This window comes from Leucoraja erinacea, chromosome 3 (genome assembly GCF_028641065.1).
Source record: "Leucoraja erinacea ecotype New England chromosome 3, Leri_hhj_1, whole genome shotgun sequence".
Taxonomy (NCBI): domain Eukaryota; kingdom Metazoa; phylum Chordata; class Chondrichthyes; order Rajiformes; family Rajidae; genus Leucoraja; species Leucoraja erinaceus.
Window position 1 is genome coordinate 75,439,864 of NC_073379.1, and position 24,980 is coordinate 75,464,843.

The window sequence follows — 24,980 nt, forward strand, 5'->3', positions numbered from 1 at the left end:
CATCAGGTCATGGAACTTTATCGTTTTCCAGACGAGCATAATTGGCCAGATCATGATTGATCTGACCATTACCAGTGGTGTCCTTGCACCAGCTCTGTGTCTGCACTTACTTTATACAGTTCCCTGGCTCCCAACATTCTGGACGCCTTGGTTTTACAGCTGTGAGCCACTGGGCCTTTAAACAAAATTTTCTGAGACCTCAGCACTGACCTGAAGGTCTTTGTCAGTTCATAATAATCAGAGGCATTTAAAAATGGGTGAAATTAATTAAAAGGATAAATATAATTTAGCCGTATGACACATGTTTGGAGCAATGAATTAAGAGTGGAAATGAATATAAAGAGGCATAAAGAAGCTTAAGAAAAAACTAGCTTATGTTTCCTTTTTTGAACAGAAGTCAGTAACCCCCTTGTAACAAGTGGGACACACTAAGCATGAAAGCTAAGGCTGTTGTAACACATAGAAATATAGAAAATAGGTGCAGAAGAAGGCCATTCAGCTTTTCGAGCCAGCGCCGCCATTCATTATGATCATGGCTGATCATCCCCAATCAATAACCCGTGCCTGCCTTATCCCCATATTCCTTGATTCCACTAGCCCCTAGAGCTCTATCTAACTCTCTCTTAAATCCATCCAGTGATTTGGCCTCCACTGCCCTCTGTGGCAGGGAATTCCACAAATTCACAACTCTCAGGGTGAAAAGGTTTTTTCTCACCTCAGTCTTAAATGGCTTCCCCTTTATTCCAAGACTGTGGCCCCTGGTTCTGGACTCGCCCAACATTGGAAACATTTTTCCTGCATCTAGCTTGACCAGTCCTTTTATAATTTTATATGTTTCTATAAGATTTCCCCCTCATCCTTTTAAACTCCAGTGAATACAAACCTAGTCTTTTCAATCTTTCCTCATATGACAGTCCCGCCATCCCAGGGATCAATCATGTGAACCTACGCTGCACTGCCTCAATCACAAGGATATCCTTCCTCAAATTAGGAGACCAAAACTCTACACAATAATCCAGATGTGGTCTTACCAGAGCCCTATGCAACTGCAGAAGAACTTCTTTACTCCTACACTGAAATCATCTTGTTATGAAGGCCAACATTCCATTAGCTTTCTTCATTGCCTGCTGTACCTGCATGCCAACTTTCAGTGGCTGGTGTACAAGGACACCCAGGTCTCGTTGCACCTCCCCCACGTGAGACAACATGGAACTGGGATAGCATAGAAAGTGAGAAAACATAGAACAATCCAAGTTAGCCCAACCTCTGCTCACAGCTGATACCCTCTAATCTAGGTTTTCATTTCCTTGATCCATGAGAGAGGAATTACATCATGGACCTTCACACTGTGCTGATGTGATGTGCTTCTCATATGCTGCTGGCATTGTGTGCTAGGATTCAGATGTGGATGCAAGGCTTGTAGAAGTGTTACATGTGTGCGAGAGAGTGGAATATAAGTGTTTGATCCAAGTTCTGATTAATGACATTGAGAGATTGGTGTGGTGAGTCTGAGACTAGTGGGCATGGTATAGAAGTTGGAGAATCATTCCTTTCTTCTTTTAAAGATAGACACAAAGTACTGGAGAGGCTGCATCTCTGCAGATAAAGGATGGGTGTAATTTCAAGTTGGGACCCTTTTTCACATGAAGGGTCTGAAGAAGTCCCACAAACCTAAACATTACCCATCCTTTTTCTCCCAAGGTGCTGCCTGACCCTCTCAGTTATTCCAGCAACTTGTATCTATCTTTGGTATAAACCAGCATCTGCAGTTCCTTGTTTCTACCATTATTATTTCAATTTTATTTAGTTTCTTTTGGCATTATATCTAGGTTCTCCGTTTCTTTCTCGCCACCTGTTTCACAATCTTATGTTACCCGGTCACACTTGTAGAACCAGAATCTATGTTACTCCTGTTTTAAGAGAAATGTTAATCATCCAAAGTCCAGCTTTCATTTTAATCAACAGGTAACACCCACAAATATATCTGTATTCCTATGCCCTTTCCACATGTGCTCCAATTTAATGTGTAGGAAGGAACTGCAGATGCTGATTTAAACCGAAGAATAGACACAAAAAGCTGGAGTAACTCAACGGGACAGATAGCATCTCTGGAGAGAAGGAATGGATGACGTTTAGAGTCGAGACCCATCCTCAAACTGGAGGAAGTCTGAGGAAGGGTCTCGACCCAAAAGATCACCCATTCCTTCTCTCCAGAGATGCTGCCTGTCCCATTGGGTTACTCCAGCTTTTTGTGTCTATCTTTGCTCCAATTTAATCCCCAGTTACTCCTTATTTACATTATCCAGACTCTTCATGATTTGAACCTTCTTCACCTGAGTTGCTCTAAGGAGAAAAGCCTCAGTTTATTCAGGATCTTCATTGTTGTGCCTCATCCCTTGAATGGTACCAGTAAATCTCCCCATGGTTTCTTTAATGTAATTCAGTTATTTCCCATATATGATGTCTAGAAGGGGTTACAATGTATGTGAATAACAGAGACATTGAGTGCCTTTGTATTTACCTCTGTGAGTATTTCTCTTTATTTTGTACAAAAAAGTAATAGGAACAATTATAGGAACCGTTATAAAAGTTATAGGAACAGTTCATAAACTCACAAGAGTCACGGCCTTTTTTTATTAACAAATGATTCAAATGAATTGTTAGGAACAGAGTAGACACAAAATGCTGAAGTAACTCAGCGGGACTGGCAGCATCTCTGGAGAGAAGGAATGGGTGACGTATCGGGTCGAGACCCTTCTTCAGTTAGGGACACAGTTCCGGCTTGATTGATTATTGGATCAAAATATTTTAAAGCAATAACTGTTTTTCCCCAGGCATCATTGGATCTTCCTGCTTTTTCTGTAATTGATGTAATGTGCTCATAATTATGCATTTTATTTTTCACTGATAGCTAAATGTGGTAGCAATGTCAAATGGAAATTAAATGTAATTTATGGAGAAACATGCCTCCCGATGTTATGCCTCAGTCACTAAAGAGATGATACATAATCAAAAATAAATGTTAATTAAAAAACATTTAAATTGGCATTCAATTAATTTTGAGGCCACATAAATATTTTTCAAACTGTACTTTTCATTCCCAGTTAATAACTAAATTAGTTATTTGTGACCCTGGTGGAAATAGTTTAAATCTAATTACTCGATCATGGAGAGACTGAAAAATATTTGTGCACAGAATTTCAGACCTATGATTAATGAGTATCAGTAACATCTTAATGGTTTACAAAACATTGAGGGTGATAACACCACACTGATGTTTGTTTAAGAGGACAATATTATTTTTGTTTTTTCAGAAGGACGCAAAAGGACAATTCCTCATTGATTATATCTGCAAACACTTCAACTTGTTGGAGAAGGATTACTTTGGCATTAGATATGTTGATCCAGAGAAGCAAAGGGTATGTATTCAAGGGATTTTTAATCGGGGGTAAATTTTTTATTTATTTTTTCTCGTTTCCATTCATTTCCTGAGAGATAAATAACTGTTGAGATGCTATACTATTGAGATAGTAACCATCCAAAAACATATTTGGATGTATTGTATTCCTTTATTAAAAGACACTATGAGTACCAGTGACCCAATAGATCATAGAGATCATTATGATTTCCTTACTGCAGTCCACCTAACAGAATCCTTGAATGTCCATTGGAGTCAACAAACAGTCTTCAGGACCCAGAGTTGATATTTCCATTCTGTTACTCAGTAAAATTAGTCTAAAGGGCCAGTCCCTCTTGGGCGACATTTTGGGCGAAAGCCTGAAAAGAGATTGTTGCGTAGTGGTCGGGTCGTGACACGGCATAACGCGTGGTGACGTATGTAGTGATGCGCGGTGTCTCCCTGTTGCCCCTGGATTTTGGAATGTTCAAAATCCACGGGCGACATCTGGGTGTCTCATCATGTGGTGCGCCCTGTCACACACTGACGTATGCTGTCCTGCGGGTGACACCGGATTAGAATTAGGGTTAGAGATGACAGATGGGCTATAAAATATTCTTCCTTCAATGCATGGATTTTAAACATTAATATATTAAAATGAATACAATAAAATCAATTGTGCAAATGAAAAGATGTCTGAGTCGTTCAGTTTTATTTACAGATGTATTGGTCCGCTTCCAGATCCAATCACCGTCTCTAACTTTTCACAGGGATGGATTCAATGAGTGTAGACTGAACTCCCCTCTCCTCGCCTCCCGCCCCCATCCCTCCTTCTCCACTCCCCCCTACCTTTCGCTCCTCCCCTCTCCTCCCTTCTCCCTGCTCCACTCTTCTCCCCCTTCTCCACTCCCTCCCTCTTCTCACATCCCCTTCTCCCCCTCTCCCTCCCATCCCACTTTTTCCCCGACGCCCCCCATTTGTGGACCCAGCCTGTGACAGCTAGATTCCACTAATAGTACTGCACAAAGGCCACATCATCTGTTTTAGTAACATTGACTATGGGATAAATGCAGACTGGGAATCCCTCCGCCCCCTCGCCTTGCTTCAAAATGGGTGGTGGGTATTTAGACTCTGTGGCCCGAGCAGGTGGGTGGCACTGGTACATTGACAACATTGCCTGTACCCAGTTGAAAGGCCCGCTGCCTCTGGTGGGTTTGGAGAGACCATTGGAAGAAAGATCTGCCTCTGAGACAACTTGTGGCCAACAGTTTAGTTCCCATGAGGAGCAGGCAGAACATAGGGGGTTCGAGTCCAACTCCTGTGACCCCTGTGTCACATTTAGTTCAGAGATACAGTGCCCTTAGGCCCACCGAGTCCGCACCGACCAGCGACCCCCCCGCACACTGTCCCACACACGCTAGGGACAATTTATACTTATACCAAGCCTATCAACCTAGAGTTAGGGTTAGGGCTAGGGCTAGGGTTAGGGTTAGGACTAGGGTTATTGTTAGGGTTTCCTCCTGCACTCCAAGACGCACAGGTTTGTATAAATTGTCCCTAGCGTGTGTGGGATAGTGTGCGGGGGATCGCTGGTCGCAGGCTGGGTCCACAAATGGGGGGCGTCGGGGGAAAGTGGGGGGGGGGTTGGCGAATGGGGGAAGCGACGGAGAGGGGGAGAAGGGGATGCGAGGGGGGGGGAGTGGAGAAGGGGGAGAAGAGTGGACCGGGGAGAAGGAAGAAAGAGGGGGGAAGGGAAAAAAGGGGGGGAGAGGGTGGAGAAGGAGGGATGGGGGCGGGAGGGGGCAAGGAGGGGGTGAGGGGAGAAGGGAATTCAGTCTACGCTCACTGAATTCATCCCTGTGGAATGTTAGAGACGGTGATTGGATCTGGAAGCGGACCAATAAATCTGTAAATAAAACTGAACGACTCAGACATCGTTTCATTTGCATAATTGATTTTATTGCATTAATTTTAATATATTAATGTTTAAAATCCATGCTTTGAAAGAAGAATATTTTACTGCCCATCTGTGGTCCCCTAACCCTAGTCCTAAACGTAAACCTAGCCCTAACCCTTAAACCTTAACCGTATAACCCTAACCTTTACCCTAACCCTAACCGGGCGTCACCCCCAGGACAGCATACGTCAGCGTGTTTGTTGTACAACTTGACGGTTTTACGGGCGTCAGTGACTGACACTTGCATTCGCCCAAAAAATTGCAAAGTGGGACAGGCCCTTTAGGTTGTTAGCTACCCAAGCAGAATATGAGGCGCAGTTCCTTCAGTTTGCTTGTGGCCTCACTCTGACAATGGAGGACACCCATGACAAAAAGGTCAGTATGAGAAGTGAAGGGGAGTTTAAATAGTTAGCAAAAATATATTTCCTATTTATATTTGAAAGTCTGCAGTGATTAACAATTTAGTAATGATTGTTTTAATTTCTTCAGATGCATGACAAACAATTCCTGTTTAATTGCTTCTGAACATTTTCATTTGTTTGGTATTTGCATAGTAAATGCTGACCAAATAATTCTTTGTCTTGTAGGCTCACATTCTTAAGTAAATGCAAGTGAACTTTTGAGATGCATACAACACTCATCATAAAGCAATCGTTGTATGTGTATGAAACAATGAACAAGGAAGATGCAGTGTTTTCTAGTTGCTAATTTTCAATTTTTATTTCATAGCATTGGCTAGAACCCAACAAGACAATTGTAAAGCAAATGAAATGTAAGTTTGATCTTCTTTTCTCATGTACATAAATGTAGAAGTGGAAAATATCAACAGTTCTTTGTAAATATGCTGTACTCTGGCATTAACAGCTGACTTGGATAAATGCTGCCAAATCAGACAGAATTATATTGCATAATTCATTTCTGCTCCTGTTTGGTGATGATGGATCATTTGGAAATTGCTCTCTATTCCTGAGCTAGTTCCTTCTGCTGTGACATTTTCAACGGCTGGTTATTGATTATCTGCCAAGAGTGGCACATCTTGAGATGTTTTTAATCTATAAATTGCACAATTACATGTCCTTAAATTGCTTCCATAATTGCTTGTCCTTTGTGCATCCATCACAGGAATATTTTAAGAGAATCTGCACTGGACCAGAAAGCAATTTTGTTTGCATAGATGGTGATAACTCAGTTTCCAGGATGGTGATAACTCAGAATAACACGTGCAAACTTGTTGGAAATGGGCCTTAGCTCACTTCGGATATTCTGATGCTGATCATGGTTCTCAGACAAGTCAGCTAAATCCCGGGATGGGGAGGGGGGAAGGAGAATATGGCAGAAAACAAATCCGAATGCTGGCAATGTACCACAGCAGCAAAAATATAATTATTCTTCAGAGATCTCCAGTGTGCATTCTATAGACTGCTGTAGATACAGAAAGTCTTAAATGGAGTAGAGACAACATTCTGAACTTGAACTTGTTGACTGAGGGTTTGGCAGGTGGTACACCTTTAGAAGTATTCACCTACAGGATATTGTGTGAAGAAAATGGTTCGCCAGATCCAGAAAATCAGTATGAAACAATCTGATTTCTCCTCCTTTAAGAATGCTGGAGTTTCCCTACCATGTTAGGTTTTGTTAAAAAGTAGCAGATTTTCTGTGGTAACTTAGGCATTATATAGTTTTGTAATGGGGAGAAACTATTACCCCAGGGGTATGTGCCTTCTTATTGTTGCTTCTATTCTGTCAAATCCTATTAACATTTTATGTATTTTAAAGGGATTACATCTCAGTCTTCTAAACTCAGGAGAGAACATGCTCAATTGGCATAATCTCTCTTCACGAGCTATCATTGCAGAAATCAATTTGATAAACACTCACTACACTCCCTCTAGCCTTCCTTCCCTGGACGACACTGTAATCTCCATCACTGAGGCCAATATAAGAAGATCCTTCATGAGAGAGAAAATCCTTGGAAAACGTTTGGTGTCGATGGCGTAACTGGCCACGTTCATAAAACCTGTACGGACCAACTGACTCGAGTTTTTCTTCAACCCTCTCATTACTAAGGTTTGAGGTTACCATTTAAAGAGCATCAATATTACTGCTGCCACGAAGAGTAAAGTGACGTGCCTCAATGATTACAGGCGTGCTAGCAGTAACGTCTGTTGTGATGAAGTGCTTTGAGAGGTAGGTTACGACACATATCAACTCCTGCCTTAGTAAGGAAATGGACACACTGCGATTTGCCCAACGTCACAATCGATCAACAGGGGATGTGATCTCATTAGCTCTCCAGTCTGCACGGGACACTTGAACACTTAAGTCAGGCTGTTGTTCATCGACTGTAGCTCGGCATTTAACACCATAATTCCCTCCATATTTGTCATCAAATTCAGAGAACTGCATCTCTGCCCATTCCTATCTACTTAGATCCTCTGCTTCCTCATTGGCCAACCACAATCACTACAAATTTGCAACAATACCTCTGTCTTGACAAGCCGCAACAGAGGAGAACCTCAAGGCTATGTGTTCAGTTCCCTGCTCTATTCTGTCTATACCCATGACTCTGTAGCCAGACGCAGCTCCAGTGCCACCTTCAGATTTGTCGATTATACCACTGTTATTGGACGGATAATGTGTAATGATGAGTCAGAGTGCAGCAGGGAGATTGAAAATCTGATTGAATGATGCAGAACAACAATCTTTCTCTCAATGTTATCAAGACCAAGGAGCTGATTGTTGATTTAAGAAGAGAAAGCTGAGGATCTACAAATACTTCATTGACAGGTTGATGGTGGAGAGTCAACAGCTCCAAGCTCCTGGGCATGTATGTTGCTGAAGTTCACCTCCGTATAGTTTGTCCTGGTTCCAGAAAATCGATGCAATCACAAAGAAAGCTCATCAAAGCTTCTACCTCCTTTGAAGATTGAGGAGTTTCAGTATGTCATCAAATATCCTGTCGATCCTCTACAGGTGTACAGTAGAGAGACTGGTTTGGCAACAATAATGTGTCTAAGAACACAGAATGTAATAGACACTGCTTGGTCTATCGCAACTACTGACCACCCTCTCATTTTGCTATACGGTCGGGAAGAAGGTACAGGAGCCAAAATTTTTTTATCATCATCATCATCATCATCGTTGAAAACATCAACGGGCCCAGTGCCTTACAATGCTATGTACGACAGTACGCAACTTCTACTGAAGTGTGGATGGCCGTTGGCTCGCTAGGAGCTCATCCGCCCTTTGACAGGTGTTGTTTTTGGTCCTGCTGGGGGTTCCACAGCCCCCTTCTCACCTGTCAAACCAGGTGGGGGAGACGGTTTGGTCACCAACTATCTGACCATGGAGCAGGTAGCACGGGATTACATGGTACCCGTGGTGGGGGGGAACTCCCCCCGACCTGACCTGGATATAGATAGATATAGCTAGACATAAAATACTGGAGTAACTCAGTGGGACAGGTGGCATCTCTGGAGAGAAGGAATGGGTAACATTTGGGGTCGAGACCCTTCTTCAGACTGAAAATTATGACCACTTGGTTCACGAACAGCTTCTTCCCAGCTCTTGAACATTGCACAATATTAATCTTAGAAAGTATGATCAATGATGGACTATGCCTTTGATGGCATTATGGTGGCATTATGGACCTAGGCTCTTGCACTATTATTGTTGCCTATTTATTAATTTATTGTATTTTTGATTATATATTATCTGTATGTTATTGCTTTTATGAGCTTGCTAAGGTGCTACAAGAAAGAATGTATTTGTTCCATTGTTGGTACATATGATAATTAAACACCCTTCAGTCTTGACTGTTGACTCATAAGTACATCCTAGTGTAGTTAATATTCCAGAGGTAATCTCTCTGGAGAACTATTAATTGGAGCAAGATATCCTATCAATATCCTATTTACTTCCCAAATTACCTGTATGCTAACTCCCATTGATTTTCGTACAAGAACATTTGGACCCCCTTAATACCCACACCTTTCCATTAAAAAAAATTCCATCTTTCAAATTCTTGTACCAAAATTCTGACCGCACATTATTCCATTTTATATTTCAGGAGTTACAATGATTAGAAACATTTCTGAAGAAATGTGATATGTCTCCATTTACTGCCCTAAACAGCTGTTATCTTTGTGTGTGCCTGTGTTTTGAGTGACGGTGCCTGCCCAACTATGATAAAAAGTTGATCTTTTTGATTATGGATATAGTGAAATCATCTGGCAGGGGTAACTGGATTATCAACCAAGATTGAAGTCAGTGGCTCTTTTTAAGGACATAGAAACATAGAAACATAGAAAATAGTTGCTGGAGTAGGCCATTCAGCCCTTCGAGCCTGCACCGCCATTCAATATGATCGTGGCTGATCATCCAACTCAGTATCCTGTACCTGCCCTCTCCATACCCCCTGATCCTTTTATCCACAAGGGCCACATGTAACTCCCTCTTAAATATAGCCAATGAACTGGCCACAACTATCTTCTGTGGCAGAGAATTCCAGAGATTCACCACTCTCTGTGTGAAAAATGTTTTTCTCATCTCGGTCCTAAACGATTTCCCCTTATCCTTAAACTGTGACCCCCGACATGGGAACAATCTTCCTGCATCTAGCAACATCTTCTAAATTCTAGAGAGTATATACCAAAGTCTATCCAGTCTTTCTTCATAAGACAGTCCTGACATCCCAGGAATCAGTTTGGTGAACCGTCTCTGCACTCCCTCTATGGCAACAATCTTCCTGCATCTAGCCTGTCCAACCCCTTAAGAATTTTTGTAAGTTTCTATAAGATCCCCCCTCAATCTTCTAAATTCTAGCGAGTACAAACTGCCCCTTGAGTCCCCATCCAGTCTTTCTTCATATGAAAGTCCTGACAACCCAGGAATCAGTCTGGTGAACCTTGTCTGTACTCCCTCTATGGCAAGAATGTCTTTCCTCAGATTAGACCAAAACTGTACGCAATACTCCAGGTGTGGTCTCACCAAGACCCTGTACAACTGCAGTAGAACCTCCCTGCTCCTATACTCAAATCCTTTTGCTATGAATGCTAACATACCATTCGCTTTCTTCACTGCCTGCTGCACCTGCATGCCTACTTTTAATGACTGGTGTACCATGACACCCAGGTCTCGTTGCATCTCCCCTTTTCCTAATCGGCCACCATTCAGATAACAGTCTATTTTCCTGTTTTTGCCACCAAAGTAGATAACCTCACATTTATCCACATTATGCTGCATCTGCCATGCATTTGCCCACTCACCCAGCCTATCCAAGTCACCTTGCAGCCTCCTAGCATCCTCCTCACAGCTAACACTGCCCCCCAGCTTCGTGTCATCCGCAAACTTGGAGATGTTGCATTCAGTTCCCTCGTCCAAATCATTAATATATATTGTAAATAGCTGGGGTCCCAGCACTGAGCCTTGCGGTACCCCACTAGTCACTGCCTGCCATTGTGTAAAGGACCCGTTTACTCCTACTCTTTGCTTCCTGTTTGCCAGCCAGTTCTCTATCCACATCAATACTGAACCCCCAATACCATGTGCTTTAAGTTAACTAATCTCTTATGTGGGACCTTGTCGAAAGCCTTCTGAAAGTCCAGATATAACACATCCACTGGTTCTCCCTTATCCACTCTACTAGTTACATCCTCGAAAAATTCTATAAGATTCGTCAGACATGATTTACCTTTCATAAATCCATGCTGACTTTGTCCAATAATTTCACCACTTTCCAAATGTGCTGCTATCCCATCTTTAATAACTGATTCTAGCAGTTTCCCCACTACCGATGTTAGACTAACTGGTCTGTAATTCGCCATTTTCTCTCTCCCTCCCTTTTTAAAAAGTGGGGTTACATTAGCTATCCTATAATCCTCGGGAACTACTCCAGAATCTAAAGAGTTTTGAAAAATTATCACTAGTACATCCACTATTTCTGGGGCTACTTCCTTAAGTACTCTGGGATGCAGGCACCACATTTATCCAGCACCCTTCATAGCCTCTAGACCCCTCAAAGCCATTGGAGGTATAATTGCTAACACTGTTGTTATGTGGCAAACTTAACAACCAATTCCTCACAACATTGTCCCACAGACAACAATATGATTATGATCAGATTATTAGTTTTACTGATGTTATCTGAGGGATCAACATTGGCCAGAACAACACTCTCTGCCTCCTTTCAAATAGTGTTTTTAGACCTTCTATATTCATCTGAGAGATAAACAGAGCTCTTGTTTAACCTATCTCCTGAAAGACACCATCTTTTTAAAAAAAATCCAGAATATTACAGTGGAGTGGAGCTCTGATTTTGTTTTAAATTCTTCATGAGTTGTAATGAGATTTTAATAATATTTATGTTACATAGTGGTTGTTTGATTATTCTTATTGACAATAGACAATAAACAATAGGTGCAGGAGTAGGCCATTCAACCCTTTGAGCCAGCACCGCCATTCACTGTGATCATGGCTGATCATCCACATTCAGTACCCCGTTCCTGCCTTCTCCCCATATCCCCAGAGTCCACTATCGTTAAGAGCTCTATCTAGCTCTCTCTTGAAAGCATCCAGATAATTGGCCTCCACTGCCCTCTGAGGCAGAGAATTCCACAGAATTGTATATTATTGGTTTTGAGGTCAGTGAGTTTAAGTACATAAGGATTGAAAATAAAATAAATAAATCATTGTTGTGAATGGGTCCATACTTTAAAGTGGAGTTAATTTACCAGGTCCTTTCTGTACTATTTATATTGTCCATTTTGTACTATTTAGAGTTTATATTATTCTTTCTGTTGGATACTTTTCAGATGTACATTTTGCCTACTTTACTATCAGCTAATCCACATTTCTTTTCATTCTGGGCACATATTCTTCTATTTACACCCCTTTGGTCTCAAACTGCCTTTTCATTTGGTTCCAGCTACCTGCTGGCTTCCTTCAGGCTTCTGATCTGAGTTTTGCTTTCAAGTCTCCAGCTCTCTATCCTCCTTTTTAAATCCAAGGAGAAATAATGGTAGTGCCTGATATGCCAGTTATAAAATTCCAGTTTTCTGGGGGAATGTAGAAAGTTGACTAGCAATGTCGGTAATTTTATAGATAATCATAGTTTTAGAAACACTCATTTACAGCAGAGTAACAGAATTGAAGATGTGTCAGTGGTCAAGAGGACTAATACAAAAAATAAAATGTTACAAAATGGGATGTTTCCAAGTGGTTCATAATGCTGCTACTAAATATTATGCAAAATGAATTACTATGCCAAATTTGCTCCTACTTTTGAAGCTGGCTTTTCATGCACCTTTATTCCATTTTCACCAATGAAGTTTTTGCCCACTACTATGCCTGCAAATACAAAGCTTGCTTTGCATTATTTATTATTTGGCTCAGAGCATATCTTGAATAAATATACAGGTTTCCCAGACATACAAAAATATTTATTTTGTACTGCTTTTACTTACCTCTTAATTTTGCAGCTCAGCCTCCCTACACCATGTGCTTCAGAGTGAAATTTTATCCTGCAGAACCAATGAAGGTCAAAGAAGAACTCACCAGGTACTTTCAATTTATTTTGTGAAAACTGAACTGAGCTGTTTTGAAAGGGGTGTTTAAATTAACTGAAGCTTAGATGTTAGTGAAGCTGCGGCGAAAGTTGATAATTATTGTGTGGCTGCTATTCTGCGTATAACCATATAACCATATAACAATTACAGCACGGAAACAGGCCATCTCGGCCCTACAAGTCCGTGCCGAACAACTTTTTTTCCCTTAGTCCCACCTGCCTGCACTCATACCATAACCCTCCATTCCCTTCTCATCCATATGCCTATTCAATTTATTTTTAAATGATACCAATGAACCTGCCTCCACCACTTCCACTGGAAGCTCATTCCACACCTCTACCACTCTCTGAGTAAAGAAGTTCCCCCTCATATTACCCCTAAACTTCTGTCCCTTAATTCTGAAGTCATGTCTGCAAAAATAGATTATAGACTCATTAACAAAACCAAAATCTATGGGAATAGAAACAGATTAGTTGTAAACTGAGACAAAAGAAGAGAGGTGTAATGAACATTATTTTTCAGAGGAAAATATACAGTTATGTTCCCAAGGTTGTTTATTGGGACCAAGACACTGTTGAAATGCATTAATGGTCTAAAACTATTGGTAGAAAGCAAACTTTCAAAACTTACAAAGAATGTACAACTCAGAATGAGGAAGATAATAAGCAATTTCAGGGTGACAGTCAGAGAAATGAAATGAAATGGGTTTAGACGTGCTGCTGAGATTTTATGATTTCTCATACATATTTCATATTTCTCATATTTTATGCTTTCAAAGAAGGCTATTCAGTCCAAAAATTCCAGATCTCAGAGAAATCTCACCAAAGCCATAACCTCACTCATTTCTCTGCAACCCAATCTCTCACACATGCTCATCAATTCCACTTTGATTCCTGTATTACCCACCTACACCAGGAATAACATATGTGTGAAGAAATTAGAGCAGCCAGGGAAACCATGTGCAAATTCTACATAGGATTGAAAGTTAGGATTGAACTTAGATTGCTGGAGCTGTGAGGCAACAAATCTATGTGCTGTGCCTCTGCACCATAAGATGGGTATTTTGAGATAATATATCTTTATAGGACAGATAGGAAGTTTGAGAATCACATTTTTCTGATGATGACATTCCATGGAAGCCATTTTTGCTGCTTTTAAAGCTACAATGTAAATAGACTTTGTTGTGCTTATCATTGTCAAGGTATCAAGATTCCTGTCTTGTAGCATTCAAGGACAGAAAGATCAGAGTTTATCCAAATCTCCAAAATTAGGAAAACAAGTTGAGAAAGCTGTTAAAACTCCCAGGGTCTTTGTGGTTAAACGGGGACGTGTAGTTTAAAAGTAAGGAAGGTGTTTTAAATCTTTATTAACCATGGGTTATGACTGAGAAGGTATATCATATTTCATTCTTGGCAGTCTACTTTAAGAGTTCAAGAGGATATATAAGAACTTAATTAGAATACATGGGGGATTATGGAGAGAATGGCAAAGCTAGTGTGGTTTCCTTAAAGCAAAAGGTTAAGAGGAAATTTGCTATAGACATTCAAAATCATAAATGGAGCAGTTGTGGAGTGGGTCAGTCACCAGTGGTCAGTGATTACATGGGAACTTTAATGAAGCAAGTTGTTCTAATCTGAAATGCATGACCTGAAAACATGGAAGAAACAGATCCAACAGCAAAGGGAATTCAATGAATACATAAAATCTATAGAAACATAGAAACATAGAAATTAGGTGCAGGAGTAGACCATTCGGCCCTTCGAGCCTGCACCGCCATTCAATATGATCATAGCTGATCATCCAACTCAGTATCCCGTACCTGCCTTCTCTCCATACCCTCTGATCCCCTTAGCCACAAGGGCCACATCTAACTCCCTCTTAAATATAGCCAATGAACTGGCCTCAACTACCCTCTGCGGCAGAGAGTTCCAGAGATTCACTACTCTCTGTTTGAAAAAAGTTCTTCTCATCTCGGTTTTAAAGGATTTCCCCCTTATCCTTAAGCTGTGACCCCTTGTCCTGGACTTCCCCAACATTGGGAGCAATCTTCCTGCATCTAATCTGTCCAACCCCTTAAGAATTTTGTACGTTTCTATAAGATCCCCTCTCAATCTCCTAAATTCTAGAGAGTATAAACCAAGTCTATCCAGTCTTTCTTCATAAGACAGTCCTGACATCCCAGGAATCAGTCTGGTGAATCTTCTCTGCACTCCCTCTATGGCAATAATGTCCTTCCTCAGATTTGGAGACCAAAACTGTACGCAATACTCCAGGTGTGGTCTCACCAAGACCCTGTACAACTGCAGTAGAACCTCCCTGCTCCTATACTCAAATCCTTTTGCAATGAAAGCTAACATACCATTCGCTTTCTTCACTGCCTGCTGCACCTGCATGCCTACTTTCAATGACTGGTGTACCATGACACCCAGGTCTCGTTGCATCTCCCCTTTTCCTAGTCGGCCACCATTTAGATAATAGTCTGCTTTCCTGTTTTTGCCACCAAAATGGATAACCTCACATTTATCCACATTATACTGCATCTGCCAAACATTTGCCCACTCACCCAGCTTATCCAAGTCACCTTGCAGTCTCCTAGCATCCTCCTCACAGCTAACACTGCCCCCCAGCTTAGTGTCATCTGCAAACTCGGAGATATTGCCTTCAATTCCCTCATCCAGATCATTAATATATATTGTAAATAGCTGGGGTCCCAGCACTGAGCCTTGCGGTACCCCACTTGTCAATGCCTGCCATTGTGAAAAGGACCCGTTTACTCCTACTCTTTGCTTCCTGTTTGCCAGCCAGTTCTCTATCCACATCAATACTGAACCCCCAATGCCGTGTACTTTAAGTTTGTATACTAATCTCTTATGTGGGACCTTGTCGAAAGCCTTCTGGAAGTCCAGATACACCACATCCACTGGTTCTTCCCTATCCACGCTACTAGTTACATCCTCGAAAAATTCTATAACATTCGTCAGACATGATTTACCTTTTGTAAATCCATGCTGACTTTGTCCAATGATTTCACCACTTTCCAAATGTGCTGCTATCCCATCTTTAATAACTGACTCTAGCAGTTTCCCCACTACCGATGTTAGACTAACTGGTCTGTAATTCTCCGTTTTCTCTCTCCCTCCCTTCTTAAAAAGTGGGGTTACGTTTGCTACCCACCAATCCTCAGGAACTACTCCAGAATCTAAAGAGTTTTGAAAGATTATTACTAATGCATCCACTATTTCTGGAGCTACTTCCTTAAGTACTCTGGGATGCAGCCTATCTGGCCCTGGGGATTTATCGGCCTTTAATCCATTCAATTTACCCAACACCACTTCCCGGCTAACCTGGATTTCACTCAATTCCTCCAACTCCTTTGACCCGCGGTCCCCTGCTATTTCCGGCAAATGATTTATGTCTTCCTTAGTGAAGACGGAACCAAAGTAGTTATTCAATTGGTCCGCCATATCCTTGTTCCCCATGATCAACTCACCTGTTTCTGACTGCAAGGGACCTACATTTGTTTTAACTAATCTCTTTCTTTTCACATATCTATAAAAACTTTTGCAGTCAGTTTTTATGTTCCCTGCCAGTTTTCTTTCATAATCTATTTTTCCTTTCCTAATTAAGCCCTTTGTCCTCCTCTGCTGGTCTCTGAATTTCTCCCAGTCCTCCGGTATGCTGCTTTTTCTGGCTAATTTGTACGCATCATCCTTCGCTTTGATACTATCCCTGATTTCCCTTGTTATCCACGGATGTACTACCTTCCCTGATTTAACACAAGGCTCTGCTGAGTGAGCAGAGGATTGGGAAGCTCTTTCCTTGAGGTGTCATAAACACACAGACACAGTTACTGTGGCCTGTATAGATTTATTGTTCAGTGATAAACTAAAAGGGTGAGATGGTATATTTTAGGTACAACAGAAATATTTGTATCATTAAAATCCAGATAGAAATGCAAGCCAATGAAATTCAATACTTCTTTCCATCTTTGCCTGGGGCATAGTGTTTTGATCATTCAGCTTAGTTAATAATGATCATAGATCAATACTATACATTTGGTGTAAGTTGACCATGTGCTCTCGTGGGAGAACGTAACTTTCTGATTCATATTTGAAGATTTGAAGTTTGTAGAGTTCCCATTAGAGAATAACAATATCAGATTTATTTGTGTAACACATTGTCCAGTTCAAGAATAGTGTTACGAGTTCAATTTCTTGCACTCATTCAAGTAACCTCATAATTGTGACCCCAGGAAGCTGGGCTTAAAAGGAATGTTTGGTCCAGAAGTGCTAGAGAATGTGTGGCAGAGCATTCCTGGAGGGAGAGAAACTTGAGTAAACTGCTGAAGAACAATGCATATTAGGGACGGCTTCATTGCATCAGGGCACGCCTGCAATTCACAAAATTAGAAAACCTGAGGGCAGGTGTTTGAGAATGCAGGTAATCGTCACTTTGAATTTGTCTTCAAGGGTAGAGCAGGCTTAAGTGTGAGCTTTTGTGTGATGTTTTCAGATTCCTTTCTTTTTTTTTGCTTATTTCTCCACTGATTAGTATGGGACTAATAGTGTATTTGCAGAAATTCTGACATTTCTGACCACTATATTTTGAGAGAAAATCTGCAGACAGAAGGAACTGCAGATGATATGTGTAGGAAGGAACTGCAGATGTTAGTTTAAACCAAAGATAGACACAAAATGCTGGAGTGACTCAGCGGGGAGAAGGATTGGGTGACATTTCAGGGTCAAGACCCTTCTTCAGACCCTGGTTTGCAAAAAATATACTGGAGTAACTCAGCAGGTCAGGCAGCATGTGAACCTCTATCTCACCTGGAATGTCTGCTGTGGTCCCTGGATGGATGTGGGGGAGGAGGTGAAGGGATAGGTGTTACACCTCCTGTAATGTATGGGGAAGTACCACAGGAGAGGGTGGTTTGGATGAGAAGGGATACGTGAACCAAAGAGTTGTGGACAGAGCAGTTTCTGTGCAAGGCAGAAGGGTGGGGATGTGAAGATGTAACTGGAGATGGGATCACATTGAAGGTAGCAGAAATATTGGAGAATGATGTGTTGGTTGCAGGGGCTGGTTGGGTGAAAGGTAAGGATCAGAGGAAGTCTATCCTTGTTCTGCCTGGGGGGAGGGGAGCAAGAGCAGAACTATGTGATGCAGAGGAGACATGGGAAGGGATGCATCTGTGAATGCAGAGGAGAAACCATGTTCACTAAAGAGAGGACATCTTGGACATCCTAGAATGGAAAGCCTATTTCCATGTACCTCCTTACTACCTGTCCCTGAATCTCTTCCCTTACTCCCCTTCCTTGAGGCCCTGTTGGATTTGCACCCATCTCTCCCCTTCCACCTCCATCTATCCTGTTCCTCCTATATTCCTTCCTCTGGCTTCACAATCTTCACTCTTCTATCCTTATCTCCATCTTACACTTTTTGTCTTTTTCATCTCTGGACTTTGTCCAATCATCTGCCAAAGCTTTGTCCTGCCCTCAAGCCCTCTTACAGCATTCAAACCCCCACCACAATCAGTCCGAAGAAGGATCCCAACCTGAAATGTCACCTATCCATGTTGTCCCGAGATACTCCCTGACCTGCTGAGTTACTCCAGAACTTTGTGTCTTTTTTCGTGAAATCTGCCCATGGTGCTTTGGCTGGGATCCCAGTTTGTGTCAGTTTATTTGAAGTTTGTTTTGCAGAGGTGTGTGATTGCAGGGAAATGTCTCTAGCACTTTAAGTAAACTGCTTTGACAACTACAGCATTAGTTAAAGCTGTTTTTTCCATGAGTGAACAATGGCATCAATGTTTAGACCAATGGCTATCACTGGAGACGAACTTTGGGTGTCACAATACTGCCTACGGCACTTGGTGAGCTGGAACCAGGAAAGCAATTCTAGAGTACAAGATAATCATTCAAAAAAACAATTATATAATATTAATACTGTACATAACTCCTCTAGAAACATATGCAACTTGCTGAATGATATTAATGCTATTTTAATTTCCGTGTTTTCTCTGACATTATGGAATCAAATGCCTTTCATCTCCCTGTATAGTCTTTGTTTAAAATACATAATTTGTATTTCATTCCATGCCAATCCTAAAATTGTGTCAGCCTCTGATGATCCCACATGAAAGATGAAAAATTTGGATCAACATTAAAGCCTGGCATTGGCTCAGAGAACCTTATACAACAATGTACCTCTTACTAAATATGCCACTGTGGCTCGACGAAAGAGCAGTCGAAAGAGCAGAAGAAAGAGCAGTCCAATTAGTGCAGTACAAATGATTTTTATCATTAATGATTTTTATCATTTGTGCTGCACTACATTTTTTTCTCTTTTTCAAGCACATTTATCCAATTTTACCACCCTTTTAGGGAGTGCAACATGGATCTTGACACAATATTCAAAGAGACATTCTTCATCTGGTTTATTAAAGAAATAACATGTACTTCTTACTTTTTTACTGTTAGCCATTATTTATGTAATGTGTCTGTATCATTTATCTTGTCCAGTACCTTTAATTGACACTAGACCAATGGCAGACCGGTTGGGTCTGCTCCCCCAACGCAGCCATTCCCTACCCGTAGCCGTTCCCTACCCGCAGCCCCCACGGGAGACGTGGTCCTCGAACTGAAGCCGTTCTTGTAAGGCCGATTTAAATGGCGTCTCTTGAGGTTGAAATGCGGGCGCCAGCAGCCGTTATGGTCGCTGGCTAGCAGGAGGCGACAAAATGAGTGAGTGGGGGGTGGGGGGGAGAAGGATTTGATTTAAAACGTGTACTTAAAGGCGACAAAATGTAATGAGGAGCAGATACTTAGAAAGAAAAGCGAAATCTCCACCGAAATGGAAAAGACCTGGGAGATTGAGCGTCTGGATTCGGCATGGCAGTGAATCAAAGGAAGAAAGTAAAAGGATCCATTCCGATTGGACATCTGCGAGCATCGGCCGTTCCGATTGGACATCTGCGAGTATTGGGCACGAATCAAAAAGCAGAAAGGCAGCCAATGGTCAGGCACAGAGTTTTATAGATAAGTAGATAGATAGATAGATAGATAGATAGATAGATAGATAGATAGATAGATAGATAGATAGATAGATATAGATATATGAATTTTCAAGTCTCCACCCTCTACAGTAAGGAGTAACCCACAGTCGCCATTTAATCTGCCAACACATCTTTAGGATGTGGAAGGATATCGGAGCACCAAGAATAAAATCATGCTGCAAAAGGGAGCATGTGCAATTTTTCAAAACAGACTATAAAATTGTTGCCATTTTATCAATATTGTTTCCTATTCTTCCTCCCAATTGTTGGTAACTAGTATTAAAAATCAATTCACATATTTTCGACCGTTTAATCTAGTTTAGTTGCTATGATTTACTAATTTTCACATTAATTGTAACAAGATGTTCAAGGCTTTCAGATATAACCATATAACCATATAACAATTACAGCACGGAAACAGGCCATCTCGGCCCTACAAGTCCGTGCCGAACAATTATTTTCCCCTAGTCCCATCTACCTGCACTCAGACCATAACCCTCCATTCCTTTCCCATCCATATACCTATCCAATTTATTTTTAAATGATAAAATCGATGGAAAAGCAGAGTAGGATTATGTAGCTGAATCAAAATTAATTAATACCATTTAAAGTATTTAATAGGAAACAAACAAATGTGTGGCAGCGGTAGAGTTGCTGCCTTACAGTGCCAGAGACCTGGTTTCCATCCTGACTACGGATGCTGTCTGACTGGAGTTTGTACGTTCTCCCAGTGACCTGTATGTGTTTTCCCCGGGAGTTCCAGGGAAATTGTCTCTAATGTGTGTAGGATAGTGTTAATTTGCAGGGATCGCTGGTCGGCGCAGATTCGGTAGGTCGAAGGGCTAGTTTCTGACCTGTACCTCTAAGCTAAACTAAAAATCTACATTACTGCTTTCATGTGAGCATCTGTGTTCTCTTAGTTTTGGCAGTCAGACTAGCTTCTAGTTTCATAATTTTCTCTGACGTCATTGACAAAAAGAAGATAGTTTTAGTTATGAAATATTGCTAGTCATTTGTTGAGATGATGACTGCCAACTATAGATAATGCAGGGTGAATAACACTAGAGCTGGCACAGAAGAGGCATGCCGTTGGATACTCTCCAGTCCTGCACAGGATTCTACAGAGAACTCTAGAGAACATTATCAGTCTTCACCACAGACAGTATAATAGATGATACCACTGCTGGCTTGAGCCAATGCCATATTCCAGGGTTTCCATGTAATGTATGTGTAATTCCCAGCAGAGATGCTGGCACAGCCTGGGAGATCATTGACTTTAAGCAGGCAGTATATGAGAACATTCTCCAGGTTTTTAACATCAGAAGACACAACAGGCAGCAATTCAGCCAAAACTCAAATCTTCACATGAATCTGAAACAAGTTGAAATATTTGACTTCTCTTAATTGCCAGCATTCTCACTTATCTACAAACCTCAGCTGAGATTAATATAATTTTAGTTTCTCAGATGTTTGTTTATGATTTTGTGGAGCTCTGTATAATACTGATGAGGAGTGTCAGGAAAGTGTTTATTTTTCATATGCACCAGATATGAACTGGAACAATGAAAATCTCTCATGCTGTATCTTTACAGGCACGTTTTTGCAAAAACAACAATGAATAAACATACAATAAATTATCAGTTATTCAAAGTAAACAAGACCATAATAATGCAAAACAAAAAGTATCAAGAGCCATAATTGCAATGCAAAGTCCATATATGTTTGGTACTGAGGAAGGATTGTGGTTACAGTTGTGCAGGGTGGTTCAAGAAACTGATAATAGATGGGAGGAAGCTGTTCTTGAACTGGAGGGTTTCTGTACCTTCCTCCTGATGGTAGCAGCAAGAAGAGAGTGTGGCCAGAGCGATATGTGCCTTGATATTAGCTGTCTTCTTGAGGCAGTGCATACAGGCACAGGGGTAAGAAGTCCCCACTGCACACCTGTCAAAGATCGATAGAATATACTGTGATATGCAGAATCTCTTCAACCTTCAGACAAAGTGGAAGCATTGATGAGCTTTCTTTGTGATTGCATCGATGTGCTGGGCCAGATCATTAGCGATGAACACGCCCTGGAACTTGAAGCTGTTGACTGTCTCTCCATTGCTGTGCAGCCAATGAATGAACACAAACATGTCACAGCTGAAGCAACCCTTTCCATCACTGAGAGTGTTTTAACTTAACAAATGGATGCTGCAATAATTGGATCGGGTGGGAAAATACTCCTAGGGGCCAGAGGGATCTGCACAAGCTGGTCCATAACAGTTCCAGTAGGTGGCATGTTATTGCTGTAAAGGAGGCAGGGTTCAGAAAACCTGCAGGGCTGCAGATAGGTTCTCCTGGCCTGGGAGGGCTCTGGATGCAGTACCACTGCGTGAGGATTAGTGCAGTCTTTGGGTGCTTGCACTTTAGGGAAGCCTGCAGTGCAGGCAAATCCCTGCTCCTGTGGGTTGAAGGCTGGTGCAGATGAACTTTTCTCTCCATAAGTCGGGAGTTTACTTGACCTTAGTGAACTTTGAGATCAACAGTAGGAGACCGAATGAGTACAGAGTACAATAAGTTGAGAGTGACTGCGGCCATGGCTTCCACGAGCAAAGTGATCCAACAAACATGAGGATAGAGAACGCAGTGTGATTTGAGGGTCAGTCCTTTAAATAGTAACATTGCAGGGGAATGGAGTTAGTAAAACCTGGGGGTCTGTGAATAAATAAAAACTGTCAAATTTCAGACCAGTGGGATTGAAAATTACAGTAGAGATTAATTTTGGATGTTGCTCTTGCTCTCCTATTGGTAGTATTGGAGGAATTCTGATACAAGACAAAAAAGTAGTGAGCACAAATGAAAATCCTTCCAAAAAGTCAGCATTCAAATTTGCTGATGGCTGTCAAGACACCCAGAAATGTTCAGATTTTCTATGTTTATGATCAACCTGATTTTTTTATATCTGCATTGCATTATGGTTTGGCTCAGCCATTCATTTATGTGAACATTTTGCTGAATAAAACCTTTATTTACAGCTCCCAATCAATCAGCATCTGGGCTGAGTTGTAGAGCCATAGAGTCTCAACCGCCCACACCGGCCAACGTTCCATCTACACGCATCCTACCTGCCGGTCCATATCCCTCTAAACCTGTCCATGTACCTCTCTAGATGATGCAATAGTACCTGCCTCACCTACCTCCTCTGGTAGCTTGTTCCATACACCCACTACCATTTGTGTGAAAACGTCACCCTCATGTTCCTATTGAATCTCCCCCTCACCTTAAACCTATGTTCTCTGGATCTTGATTCCCCTACTCTGGGCAAGAGACTCGGTGCGTGTACCCAATCTGTATTCCTCTCAACATTTTGTACACGAGGATTAGCAGGGTTTCAGGAGGAACTGCTAAATTCTGTCAATTTGTATATCGAATTCACATTCTCATACAAATGTTCATTTAATTTTGCTCCTTCACAGGTATTTACTGTATCTTCAAATTAAAAGGGATATATTTCATGGACGCCTGCTTTGCTCCTTGTCAGATGCGGCTTTCTTGGGTGCATATACTTTACAAGGTAGGTAGCAACAGTGGTACAGGTGCACAACCTTTTATCCGGTGTTCCAGAAACCGAAAAGCTCCGAAAACCGGCCATTTTTTCCAGATGTCGTCTGCGCACCAAAGCTCGCGTTTGGCGCCAAACTTGACCCAAAACGACCCACGGTCAACCCAGGTCTGTACTACTGTAGCGGCTGCCTCCTCCCTGGAGACCGGGAGACGCTTAAACATCTGTAAATCATTGCTTAAATGTTAGTCAGTTAGTTTGGAGGGCTTTTATGTGAAGGGGGGTGAAGGGGTAAACTTTAATTCTTAGTCCCCTACCTGGTCGGAGAGGCGGGGAGCGGTCAATGCCTTACCGGGTCGCTGTGCAGTAAGCTCCGCAGCGCTGTGGCCGTCCTGGCAAGCGGCGCGTTCTGCAAAGACCCCGGCAAAAATCTACTCCTGGCTGCGAGGCGCTCCAAATCCAGCGCGGCCCGCGGCCGGACGCCCCAGCTCCGCGAATATTATATACAGGGAGTCGGCGACGTCGCAGCGCTGGGATGGTTTGGCAATGCCAATCTCCGGATAATGCGCTGTGGCCGCCGACACACAACATCGCGGAGCGTCGCTGGATTTGGAGCCGCGCAGCCAGGGGTCGAGTTGCCGGGGTCGGAGCTACAACCGGCGCTGCCCGCGGCCGGACGGAGCCCCCAGCTCCGCGGCTCCAAATCCAGCGACGCTCCGCGAATGTTGGAAGAAGGCGGCCACAGCGCTCCGGAGCTTGCCGCACGGCGACCCGGTAAGGCATTGCTCGCTCCCCGCTGGTATCCCAGCGCTGCGACGTCGCCGACTCCCGACATTCTCGGAGCTGGGACGTCCGGCCGCGGGCCGCGCTGGATTTGGAGCGCCTCGCAGCCAGGGGTAGAGTTGCCGGGGTCGGACCTCCAACCGGCGCCGCCCGCGGCCGGACGGAGCCCCCAGCTCCGCGAGGTTGGGAGTCGCCGACCAGGTAGGTAGGGGACTAAGAATTAAAGTTTCCCCCTTCACCCCTACACCACCACCACCACATAAAATCCCTCCAAACTATCTGACTAACATTTATGCAATGATTCTCCCGGTCTCCGGGGAGGAGGCAGCTGCTCCAGACTTTTCAAACCGCCCGCGCTACCTACCTAATCTACGCTAAAAATCTTCCATTCTGAAATCCGAAAAAGTCCGAAATCCGACAAGTGTCTGGTCCCAAGGCTTTCGGGTAAAAGGTTGTGCACCTGTACTCCAAAATTTGGATTAAATGTAAATGGTTGTTCTGGAAGAAGCTATTCGCAAACAAAATATCACATTTCTATTAAAAATGGCCAATTATTCTAAAACAAAACTGATCGATTAACTGGTTAATATTTTCATAATACAGGTACTGTAATACATAATAATATGTACCAACTACATTTTGCACATTTTGCACATATCTGCTGAATACAATAGTTGATG

The 24,980-nt window shown here is 42.2% G+C and overlaps 1 protein-coding gene across 2 annotated transcripts in view; it reads left to right on the plus strand.

Moving 5' to 3' along the window:
• frmd3 (FERM domain containing 3) overlaps positions 1–24,980 on the plus strand; it is a 156,548-nt gene that overhangs the window by 60,487 nt on the left and 71,081 nt on the right. For both annotated transcript variants that reach the window (XM_055632984.1, XM_055632985.1), the window contains exons 2-5: positions 3,315–3,419; positions 6,084–6,126; positions 12,833–12,911; positions 23,432–23,529. In XM_055632984.1, the coding sequence (XP_055488959.1) occupies positions 3,315–3,419; positions 6,084–6,126; positions 12,833–12,911; positions 23,432–23,529 (325 nt within the window). The remainder of the gene's footprint in view (positions 1–3,314; positions 3,420–6,083; positions 6,127–12,832; positions 12,912–23,431; positions 23,530–24,980) is intronic.